This window comes from Pongo pygmaeus, chromosome 7, assembly GCF_028885625.2.
Source record: "Pongo pygmaeus isolate AG05252 chromosome 7, NHGRI_mPonPyg2-v2.0_pri, whole genome shotgun sequence".
Classification (NCBI taxonomy): domain Eukaryota; kingdom Metazoa; phylum Chordata; class Mammalia; order Primates; family Hominidae; genus Pongo; species Pongo pygmaeus.
Genome location: NC_072380.2, coordinates 136,826,060 through 136,838,877, shown reverse-complemented (window position 1 = coordinate 136,838,877; position 12,818 = coordinate 136,826,060). Strand labels below are relative to the sequence as shown.

General features: G+C 43.1%; 1 protein-coding gene across 1 annotated transcript in view; it reads right to left on the bottom strand.

The window, feature by feature from the left end:
* The window catches only part of FER1L6 (fer-1 like family member 6), a 207,983-nt gene that overhangs the window by 80,898 nt on the left and 114,267 nt on the right, over nt 1-12,818 (bottom strand). Inside the window, exons 20-21 of the mRNA XM_063669062.1 lie at nt 5,143-5,320; nt 632-756 (exon numbers count right to left, since the gene is read on the bottom strand). Coding sequence (XP_063525132.1) covers nt 632-756; nt 5,143-5,320 — 303 coding nt within the window. The remainder of the gene's footprint in view (nt 1-631; nt 757-5,142; nt 5,321-12,818) is intronic.

The window sequence follows — 12,818 nt, the reverse complement described above, 5'->3', positions numbered from 1 at the left end:
GCCTCCATAACTGTAAAAAATAAATTCCTTTTCTTTAGAAATTACCCAGTTCCAGGTATTCTGCTATAAGTAATGCTAAATGGATTAAGACAACCCATCTCCCTTAATACTCACAACATCCATTATGAAGTAGTATTTTCCAGAAGAGGGGGACTGTGAAGCATAGAGATATTAAAAGCATGCAAAGCTCCCCAGCTGGTGAGTGCAAAGTCTAGAGCATCTGGATCACAAAACTGGAAAATGTTTCCCACCACTGAGACCCTTTCATAATGATTGGATCATTAACCTCCTGCAGGTTGATCTGTGCCGTTTCCTCATTTGCTCCTTCCCCACTGCACTTGGCCTTGTGCCTGGCACTTCAGCCTTCTCCTCCTCACTCCTCTTTTTCTCCCAGCCTTCCTTCGCCTCAGGGACTTGCATCCTTTGTCCTAGGACAATGAATCACACTGAAACAATAGACCTTCCCCACACCAGTCCTTCTGGGCACATACTCGCTTTTCAGTCTGAAACATCTACACACCCAAAGATGCAGGTATTTGCAACATGCCCCCATTGTTTCTTTCCTGGGGTCTTCTGTGGGTAAGTTGCAGACTGTGGGAAAGAAGCAGGCTGTCTTGGTTACCCTGGTTACCTTTGTTGTCTGGCAGTGAGAAAGGAACGTGACTTTGGCAAAAGGGTCTGAAAGTCCATTGCTGTCAGCCGCGATGAGGCCCCGGGCTTGGTACATGTGAGCTCTCAGCTGAAAAACATGCTGTTCTGTGGACAAATCATGGAAGGGGGCAGGTGTTAGTGGACTTTTCAAGAACAGTGTGTGCACATGTGTGTCTGCATGTGATGTCCATCTGTGTATCCACAGACAGACAAAAGGAGACCACCAACCACATCCACCCTCCTCTGAGACAGGAATGGAAGCCCTGAAGAAAGGGAAGAGGTGATATTTACGGGGTACTCTGAACCCAGGCATCTTCCTTGGTGCTTTCACCAGGTTATGTGTCTTATTCTTCACTAAAACCATGCGAAATAGCATGCTCTCCACTTTATAGATGAGGAAAAATGGCCCACAACCAGGTTAAAAGACTCAAAAGTTTGCACAATTAACCCATGCCAGAGCATCGATTTTATTTCTGATTCTAAAATCCTCTTCTCTTTCTAAAACATCACATTTTACTCCCCAGTAATTCTCCTGTTTATAGAGGCATGAGTGTGTGCATGTGGGCATGTGTGGGTGTGTGCGTGTGTGTGTGTGTGAAAGGGGCTGCTCCACATAGTTTTCACTTCAATAAACACAATATGTGTCTCAAGTCATCCATTCACTCATTTTCCATTCAGCCAGCCAGGGTCATTCTGAGCACCTACTGTGTACAGTCTCGATCTCTGAGGATTCTGTGGTAACTAAGACAGTCCCTGCCCTTGGAGAGCTCCTGGGAGAAGGCAGAAGATAAGACAAGCACCCACATCATAGGCAGGGGGCCAGGGATAAGTGTCCTATGAGAATGCTGGCAAGGGACATGGGGTAAAGGACAGGAGTGAGCACACTGTGTGCTGGGATAGGAGGCCTCAGGTTGGGGCAGCTCAGGGTTCAGTGGGGAAACCTCAAGTAAAAGTTGAGTTCATCACAGTCCTTGGTCCATGGTACTTTCTGATCACTGCCCCTTGCAGGGTGCCTCTTGGTTTTTATATTCACTTATCCCTTTTTACTTCTTTACCCACTCCCATTTCCCGGACTTCTCCAAAGCCACTGTGTTCAGTGTGTCTGTTTTTGTGCGGACTTGGGGAGTGGTATACAGAAGCTCTTGTGGACTAATTTGAATAACTCTATTTAGTTAAATTAAGGGTACAAATACCCTGTGAACTCCCCCACCCCCTACAATGCCATCCCTACACTTGTCTCACACAGATCCATATGGGGACTTGTACATGGCTACTAATCCTTTATTAGTGTGCCTTCATTTCCTTATTTGTAAAATGGAGGTAGTAATAGTTCCTCATAGGGTTATTGAAGAGAACTGAAGGTCTGAGAATGGTGCCTGGCCCATGGGAAGAACTCTAAAAGTGGAGTGAAGAGGCTGGAGTGTTGTTACTATTGCTCATTGCAATGTGAGCCTGTAGTGAGCACCTGGAAGCAACCTGCATGTCCATCACTGGGGTAGTGCACAGGAAAAATGTCAGGAAGTTCGGGAAAGCAGTTAGGGGCAACGAATTAGAGGTATACATGGCAAAATGGCTGGATCTCAAGAATCTAAGTGCTTAGTGAGATAGGAGACAGTACTATTCATGTAAAATAAGAATATGTGCACGCAAAGGAATCATTCACATTCACCAAAGCACACTCAAAGATAAAGGGGCAGACCATAGCGGAGGTGGTGCTGCCCTTTGAGCAGAGCCCTAAAGGATGGTAACATTTGAGAGACAGAGATGGAGGTGTCAAGACACTGGAGCAGGATGAGTCAAGACAGGGTCAAAAACGCCAGGCCACATGGGGCAAGAATGTAGTCCAGTTTGTCTAGAGTCTAGGGACACAGACAGCTGTAATTGTATCACTGAGGACCTAGGAGGCCTGAACGAGGCAATCGGGAACTCTTGAAAGTCTGTGCACAGGAGCTGGTGCTAGCAGAGCAAAGCCTCAGGATGATAAAACTGAGTCAAGCTAGCCATGGACAGAAGAGGTGTCAGGGAGGAGAACCAACAAGGAGACAACACTGCCCCCTCTAGGCCAAAAGTTTAAGGACCAGAGTTTATGCACTGGTGGAGGGGGTGGAAATGAGGGGGTGGGAGGGACATGGCAGCCCTGGGTGCTATAGGCCTTGACCCGTGATTGGCAGGGTGAGGAGGGACAGGAAAGGCAGAGGGTGCCAAAGACAACTCCTTACTTGATTGTCTTGAGGCTCACACACGTTTCTGTCCCTCTACCCTCCACCCCATGCCACTGTCTGGCTGCATGGGGACCAATATGGAGCCTGAGAACACAGCAACCATATCAGACCCACTCTAATCCTGCAAAGGATTTGGAAACTTGAGCTCTGCACACTTCCCAGTTAAGTCCAGGTATTTGCAGTGAAATTTCTCCACACTCTGTCAAGGCAGGGAGAACCAGAGAAGTGATTCCTTTGGACTCAAGTCTAAGTCTGTCCCCACTGTCCCTCTGTCCCCACTGCCACATACACCAATAAACCCTCACAAAACAGGCTGGGCCCTGCTGGCAAGGGAGCCCCTTAAAATGGCAACAGTAAATGATGGAATGTTCAGCAGATGGCACAGGGATTTCCCGACAGGAGTGTTTCTAGAGATGGCCCACGTGTTCCTTAGCATGCTACATAGTTTGGCAAATTTCTCAGCTGACAGTGAACTTGAAAATGGTTCATCCGATGAAAATGTTCATCAGCTGCCCTTGAAATGGCTAACCCTGTAATTTTAGCAGACCTCCCAATGGCAGCCACACAAGCTGTGCACTGCACAACACCAGGGAGCACCATTTACTCAGTGTAAGTTTTCATTTTTCTGAAACCTTGAGTCTTACTAGTTATGTTCCTGGGACTAATCTAGTCACCCTCCTCACCCTTTATTGGTACATCTCTTGTGCTATGGCTTGCTTTTTACTTGTGGTTATGAGAGATGTGTCTGTTATCCCCACTTGAGGGCCTCATCTCTATGTCACCCACTAGTTTTTCCACCATGCCTTACATATATAGATGCAAACTAATTATTTGCTGAACAGGTATTTTCTGAAGCACAAAATTCTCCAGTAGGTGTGGAAGGCAGCCAAAGCCATCAATGCCAGTGCACAGCAGGAAAAGTTTATTAGGTCACTCTATGAAAACACACTGCAGAGGATCAGAAAGCGCTGGGAAAAGTCTTTCCTCTTCTCTGAATTGTTAGTTGCTGGAATAGCAATCACATCCAGGTCCTTGGGTCTCTAGAGATAGTCTATAAAAATAGGAAGCCAAGTGAGCTTCCTTTTTCTCCTATCAAGTTAATGTGGATGTTTTTTACGCAAAGATGAAAACTCTCTCAAGGTATGGTGGAAGACAGTAGAAAGAAAGCAGGGTTTGGAGACATTTTTTTCCCCATCATTTACTAGCTGTGTGATCTTGGGCAATTTCTAAGCATCTTTGCTACATAACTGTCTTCATCTGTAAGATGAAGAGTCTTCCCAGGGTTGATTTGAGAAATCAGTGAGGTCTTATGCATAAAGTATAAAGCACAATGCTTGGCATGTGGTATTATGCATTTTCCAAAGACAATGCTCTTATGCATTTCTATCGGGCACAGAAACCATGAGCGGAACCACTGTATATGTATTTCCAGAACCTTGTATTCTCTGACCATTGAGCAACTTCGATTCCACTGGCAGTCAAGGTTCAACCAACATCAGAGGAGCCTTGGGCTGCAGAGGAGACCTGACTGTGCAGACAGTTCTCCAGTGTTTCCAACATTGGCTCAACCCAAAACTCAACTTCAGCAGAGATGAAGGTAAAACTGCAGGCTGCTTTATCTGAACTCAGCAGCAAGAGATAACATAAATGGAAGTAATTTGGAAGCAGAAAGCAAAATGCAATTGTAATGAATATTTATAATAAAATTCAAAAATGTATCAAAACATAAACATGATGGCACTTACAGAAAATAACTACATAGAAAAAGGATTCCATAAAGCATGCTGAATTTTAAAAGCAGCCGAGCCAAGAACCAAGCTGGAGAAATATGAGTGAACCTACTGATACGAGTCTTCACTGGGTTACTACTAGGAAATGTGAATATCTGCTGTTGATATGTCAAAACTCCAATGCCACATAAAAGTAAAATCTGCCTTAATTCCACAGATCATGTAAGCACAAGAACTTATTGACATTCTGACATTTTTTGCTTAAAACGCGAACTCAACCTACATAATCTGCCTCTCTATTACTTCCTCTCTATTAACAGAGAAACGTAAGTGTTTATTCCAGATGTGTTTAATGATTTTACTCTTTTTAGATGGGATATTGGAAGGTCAGGTAGAACACTTAGAAACTGTACTAAAGAAGGCCAGTAAGCTGGCCCTAAAATAATGTGCAAAAAACTCATGCATGCTGCCCTCCTTATTATCTTTTCAGAAGCCCACCTGAGACCTTGAATGACCTTCTTTGCCCAGTGGGGACCTACCTTGGTAGAGCAGGTTAGATGGGGGGTGATTGGTGCCAGCCCCTTTGGAGGACACTTCTGCTTCAAAGCCTACTGGCAAGTTGTCCAGAATTACACCGGCATGCTTAATGGAGCCCAGCCACAGGTACACGTCGACTTTTGCTTGCACAGACCAACCAGCCGGTCGTTTCCCAGGAGGCTGGAGAAAGGTTACAAAAAAGACTGACTTGTTAGTAGGAGATAATTATAGGCCTCCCCTTTTGAGAAAAGAGGTCCTTCCTGGAGACACACCTGGAAGTACGTTCAAAGAGCGGTTCTCAAGAGCTCCTCTTAAATCAAAATAAAGGCAATGGACCCAATTGCCTTGATGCACAACTCCATATCTCCAGAGGAAGATCCAGGTTTAGTGGGACCTAAAGCTTAAACCTGCACTGTGATAAGCTCTTCCAAGCCGTGGGTCATTTAAGCTTAATAGGTAGTAGGTGTGTTTATTGCCACCATTTGATAAATGGGGAAACGCAGGCTCAGAGAGATAAAGTAAGTTGCCTGTGATGGCTCAGTTTTTAAGTGACGGAGACAAAAGTCAAAAATAAAAGAGATGATTCCAAAGTTAGACTCTAGACTCTGAACCCCATAGCCTGACTATCACTCTGAGCTGAAATCTTCTTCCCGGAACTTCCAACTGTCTGGAGTTCCAACCTGACTTTTTACCTCTTTGCTTCATGTAGAAGAATCCTAGTACTTCTTCCATAAGTTAGGACTCTGTGACTTAGAAGAACCTACCTGGCCTGCCATGCGCTTTCTTCCTGGCTAAACGCCTTCGCCCCTTCCTCATGCAGTGTGGTCTCAGGTTCCCTTACTGCTCTGCTCTCTCTCTTTTGAATGTGCTCAGATTTGTATTTTTATTTATGTTTGCTTTAATTTCTATGTTTACGTCTGTATGAGTGTGGGTAGTATGAGTATGCACAGGGAGTGTGTGCATGTCCACATATATGTGTGTACATATGCCTGTGTGTGCATGTACTTATGTATATGTGTGTATATGCCTGCATAGGGGTGCATGTATTCTCAGAATCTAATGACAAAATGTAGGCACTGTGGCTCCTTTATTTCTCAGTCACCAGGATAAGGGTATTCCCTTACGCCTCAAAGGAGTCCCAGGCCCCAGTCTTGGCTGTTGCCAGCAAGGCCATCATTCTGAGAGTAACCTATGGCACTTAACTGCTACCTCTCAAAATGTTGTCAACTCTTCTAAGTTCCTCTTCCTGGTGTTTCTTAGAATTTCCTATCAGTAATTTTCTTCTTTTTTTTTTTTTTTTAACATCACTTCCTTTCCATTGAGAGTCACAAAATCCTATTATGAAAGGCCACAACTTGCTCTGACAATTTCCAAGGACCCCATGGAGAGTCTCTGAATCCGAAATTGAGCATGGCTGTTTGCCTTTCTATTGTGCTCTGCGGGTTCCACAAATGGATTTTGAGCAACTCAGCTTATCAACTACTGCCAGTGCTGCTAGGCCCTTGCTGAGGGAGTGGGGCCAGAAGACTCAGTCCCGGCCCTCCCTCCAGGGCTCACAGAGGCCACTCCACTTGGCCACTTACCTTCACCTACTCCAAATGCAAAGACAGAAAGTACTGAGGAAGCAGAGAAGTAGCAGCAGTGATTTCCATCCTTCCTTTAAGATTCAAATATTTAGCTGGGCTTTAATGGCACTTTGGAGTTGGATCCCAGAAAGAGAGGAAAGTATGTGAACAAAGATTTGGGTAATATGAGCTAATATTTAACAAGTGCTTACTCTTTGCCAGGAATGATGCTAAGAGCTTTCAGGAAAGAAGAAGTCACAACCAGTTAGCATGAGAGCCAGACAGAGAATGACACAGATGAAGTTGAAGAATCCTGCTCAGTATGTGGAGGAGCTGGGACTGTATTCTTTAAGCAGTAGGATGCCAGTATTTGTTGAGCTCAAAAAAAAAAATCAATTAAGTTTATGTTGTTGTTGGTAAAGGCAACCACTCTACAACCTGTAATTTACAAAATTATAATAAGACAAATAACCCTCAACTTATCACCTCTCTAATAATAATAGCCAAAATGTATTGAGGAATACATTTGTAAAATAAAATTAATATGTATTGAAAGCCTAAGATTATTTTCCTATAATAAAAGCAATCCCTCTGCAATTTGTAGACATCACTAAGTCATCAATTCATAATGAAAGGAATTTTTGTCTGTTGCTTCACTGCTGTTTCCCCAGTGCCTAAAAGAGTTCTTGGCACCCAGGAAGCATGTGGTAAATATATGTTGAGTGAATATCCTTTATTTACTTTTCTAACAATGATAATATTTAACACATGTTGAGCACTTATATCGTTCTAGGCCCTGGTCTAATGTTTCTGTCTTCACATAGAATGTTCTATTGCCTGCAAGCTATCACCAAATCATAGGTTATCAGGGTTAGAGCCCAGACTCTTAGCCAATGCTCCTCACACACTGCTATGAGCACATGGATTGCCAGGGCATCTGGTTAAAATGCACACTCAAATTCAGCTGGTCTCTGGGACAATTTGAGAATCTGATTTCTCCTGATGGATGCTAATCCTGCTGGTCTACAGATCTCAGTTTTAAGTATTTGTGCAGCAATGCTCTTAACTTAGTGTGCTACATTGCCCTAAGCAAAGCAAATCTGAGATTCTGCAGGGTTTTCTTTTCTTTTTATCCCCCTCCCACCCTGTCCCCATAGAGTCTCGCTCTGTCACCCAAGCTGGAGTGATGTGGTGCAATCTCAGCTCACTACAAACTCTGCCTCCTGGGCTCAAGCCATCCTCCCACCTCAGCCTCTCAAGTAGCTTGGACCATGAGCAGGCACCACCACACCTGGATAGTTTTTGTATTTATTGATTTGGGGGGGGGGCGTGTAGACATGGGGTTTCACCATGTTGCCTAGGGTCATCTCAAACTCCTGGACTAAAGCAATCTGCCCCCTTCGGCCTCCCAAAGTGCTAGGATTACAGGCAAGAGCCACTGAGCCTGGGCCTGTGTTTCTTTTCTTTTCTTTTTTTTTTTTTTTTTGAGACAGTCTTGCTCTGTCACCCAGGCTAGAGTGCAGTGGTACAATCTCAGCTCACTGCAGCCTCTGCCTCCCAGGTCCAAGAAATTCTCATGCCTCAGCCTCCCAAGTATCTGGGATTGCAGATACCCGGCTAATTTCTGGATTTTTAGTAGAGATGGGGTTTCACCATGTTGGCCAGGCTGCTCTTGAGCTCCTGACCTCAGGTGTTCCACCTGCCTCCGCCTCCCAAAGTGCTGGGATTACAGGCATGAGCCACCATGCCAGGCTGGACTTGTGTTTCTTAAAGTAAAACAAAACAATGACAAAAAACATCATTCATTTCTACTGCTACTAAACAATATGTGGGTGTTTAAACTTATGGTTAAAACCAAAGACTCAGCTAACGTCTTGTGAAAGTGTTCCACAAAGACCATTGCTACACTCCTAAAGTTAGCAGCTTGTACACTTTTAAAAAAATATACGCAAATTGGAACTGCTGGCAAGATAATGCAAGTGTCTCACTTAAGTATCTAAGTTGGATTCATTCAACATTATTGGGCACCTTCCCAGGTGCTTTCAGGAACAGAATCCCATTTTTAATTTCATGTGTACTTTTAGCCTGGTTACATATCTGCCCCCGCCTTCCCTCGACTGGGGCTCAGAAAACAATACCCCCAAATGAAGGCCTCAGAAGCAAAAGTGTTTCTCTGACCTTCTCCTGCCCTCTTATCTCTCAGTCCCATTCACCCCCAGGTTAGCCATAGAAACTAGAATCTCTCTTCCCCAGTGCAGGTCACAGAAACCAGAACCCCATTTCCCCAAAGCCAGCTATAAAACCTAAAAATATGACTCTAACTTTCCCTCTGCCTTTCTATGTAAAAATTGGCCATAAAGAAATTACCTGACCTACTTTGTCTAACTGTAGCCCATTCCAGAGAGGGTTCTACTCCACATCCAGAAGGAAAGAATGCTACAGAGAGGCCAAGAAGCAGCTAGGCAGACAGGCCTTGCTGAGTTTCCCCCCTCAGTCCACTAGCATTAGATTATACCCTTTTTATTGAATCGTATTTCTACATGTCCATCCATATGTTGTTGAACCTAAGCATAAAAATGGACGATTTCCCCCTATTTTGGGATCTTCCTTCTAAAGGCTCCCATATATTAATGTGTATATTTAATATATACATTAAATAAATTTGTACGCCTTTTCTCCTATTAATCGACCTTTTGTGAATTGATTTTTCAGCGAAGCTTCAGAGAGCCAAAGGAAAGCTCTCCCTTGGCTCCTACACCTGCTTCCCCACTCTCCTTCCTCTCTCATGTGCCCCGAAGCCTCACCAACCACAGCAAGGTGTTTCCCTCTGAGAATAGCATGGAAAGGTAGGAAAAAAGAAAACACAACAGAGAAAAACAATTAAGAATGCAAAAATGCATCAAAAAGCTGTGATCATCCATATATAAATATTGCATGAGACAGAATGCTAAAGGCTCAGTCTCCCCTGTACCTCCCTGACCTCCCACGGGGTCCTGGTGCAAGACAGCCGGCTCAAAAGGAAGAGGAAGTCTTGGCAAGTGAGAGAAGGAGAGAGAGAGGTAGTAACTCACATGAACTGTGTTGGAGTTGGTCAGTATTAGTGAGAGTGAGTTTTGTTTATGTGGTAGAGGTTTTACTCTGTGGCAGGACAGAGAAAGGTGCTATTTAGCCATCACCTCCTGCTGCATCCTAGGAAAAGCTAGATGAAAAGCTGGAACCTGGAGAACAGGAGATGGACTCCCTGTTGTGGAGAGAAGGTAGGATAGGGATGGCAATGGGAGTGAGGAGTGGACTCAGCACAGAGCTAACTCAAGAAGAGGAAGGTTGAGTGCCACCCTCTGGGCTCTGAGAGCATCTAGCTCCTTCCTTAGGAAGGGTTTCCTTTTGGTGATGAATTTCCATTTCCACATTTCCAGCCATCAGGAGCACAGTGGGGATAAGACTAAAAGGAGAGGATCATGAACTTTTGAGTGGTGAGTTGGGCTGAGTTCTGCAAATTCTGTTCCATCATTTTTAGTAGCATCGTGAATATGTTTAAATTAGAGAAAAAGAAAGATCATGCAACCGGGGACTGCAAAACCTTCATTGCTGTTACTGATCAATCATTACTTAGCCATGTGACTACAGATGAGGCACTTTGTTTCCTCTGTATTAATAGTTCCCAAACTGGGCCTTTAGGAAGAGAAGTTTCCTAAAGCCTACAAATAGCTATTCTGGATGCATAAGCTTGACAAATGTGGGCTTAAAAAGCTAAAGATGTTTCACACGGTACTGGTACCAAAACAGACATATAGACCAATGGAACAGAACAGAGACCTCAGAAATAACACCACACATCTACAACCATCTGATCTTTGATAAACCTGACAAAAACAAGCAATGGGGAAAGAATTCCCTATTTAATAAATGGTGCTGGGAAAACTGGCTAGCCATATGCCAAAAACTGAAACTGGACTCCTTCCTTAAACCTTATACAAAAATTAACTCAAGATGGATTAAAGACGTAAATGTAAAACCCAAAGCCATAAAAATCCTAGAAGAAAACCTAGGCAATACCATTCAGGACATAGGCGTGAGCAAATATTTTATGATGAAATTGCCAAAAGCAACTGCAACAAAAGCAGAAATTGACAAATGAGATCTAATTAAACTAAAGAGCTTCTGCAAAGCAAAATAAACTATCATCAGAGCAAATGGGCAATCTACAGAATGGGATAAAATTTTTGCATTCTACCCATCTGACAAAGGTCTAATATCCAGAATTTACAAAGAACTTAAACAAATTTACAAGAAAAAAACAACCCCATTAAAAAGTGGGCAAATGACATAAACAGACACTTCTCAAAAGAAGACATTTATACAGCCAATAAACATGAAAAAAGCTCAACATCACTGATCTTTAGAGAAATGCAAATCAAAAACCACAGTGAGATACCATCTCACACCAGTCAGAAAGGCAATTATAAAAAAGTCAAGAAACAACAGATGCTGGCAAGGCTGTGGAGAAATAGGAACACTGTTGGTGGAAGTGTAAATTAGTTCAACCATTGTGGAAGACAATGTGGCAATTCCTCAAGGATCTAGAACCAGAAATACCATTTGATCCACCAATCCCACTACTGTCTATATACCCAAAGGATTATAAATCATTCTACTATAAAGACACATGCACACGTATGTTTACTGCGGCACTGTTCACAATAGCAAAGACACAGAACCAACCCAAATGCCCATCGATGATAGACTAGATGAAGAAAATGTGGCACATATACTCCATGGAATACTATGCAGCCATAAAAAAGAATGAGATCATGTCCTTTGCAGGGGCATGGATGAAGCTGGAAGCCATCATTCTCAGCAAACTAACACAGGAATAGAAAACCAAACACTGCATGTTCTCATTCATAAGTGGGAGTTGAACAATGAGAACACATGGACGGGAACATCACACACCAGGGCCTGTCAGGGGGTGGGGGACAAGGGGAGGGAAACCATTAGGACAAATACCTAATGCATGCAGGGCTTAAAACCTAGATGACAGGTTGATAGGTGCAGCAAACCACCATGACACATGTTAACCTATGTAACAAACCTGCACATTGTGCACATGTATCCCGGAACTTAAAGTAAAATAATCAAATATAAAAAAGTTAAAGATGTTTCCCAACTGCAGGACTTCTTGGAACCTTCCACTGGTTAATGGGCACTGTGACACTGCAAGAGTTTCCAAGGTTACAACTGCAACTTCTTAAAAGCATTTGAACATGGAACATTTACAGTCACTCAAAGAACAGCAGCTCCACAGAATAAAGCTTGAGGAATCTTTAGCTTAGAGAGTTTAGAGATTTACATTCTATGTTCCCCTCCCCACCCCCACCCACCTTCACTTCCTATTTCCCAGCTAAAAAACTGGAGTGAGTGGCAGATGAGGGAATACTCAGTGTACCTGGTGCAGCCTTTGCTTTTTCTGGTCTTGCCCATTCAGTGAAGAGAAAGGGGCATAAAGAGAGATGGTGGGTGAGAGGGGACTTAAAGTCAGGAGTCAAAATCAAAACAGGAATGAAAATGGTCTCGCTGAATCATCTTATCAAGATATTTTATCAAGTTTATATAACTGGATTCAACAAGATCCAGAAAGCTACTGCCCAGAGCAATTCCAATGGCAAAAGGAAAATACAAATAAAGAAATAAGCTAAGGTTTACAGATGAAGATAATATTCAGATGATGAATGCTCCAGGGCAAAAGTTCTGCATTCTCAACTCTTCTAACCTCTGACTTTATTTGACAGCTGTTCTTTGTTCTAATTTTAAATAGTGCCAGGATACATCAAAATATTTAGAAGTGAGTAACTTTATATCACCTTTCTAGTATTTTTAGCACAGGGCCTTCTGAAGTGTTTTGGTATTTTTAAGATAAATATTTCTTGCCTCCTTAGCATTCTTTGAATGGAGAAAGTTAAAGAAAATTCTTGATAATTGTGGTGAATGACTTGGGTGAAAAACTTTGTTTTTCAGTTATAGTTTTACTGGAGTGGGTTTAAAAGCCATTTCAGGCCAGGCACAATGGCTCACGTCTGTAATCTCAGTGCTTTGGGAGGCCAAGAAAGGCAGAG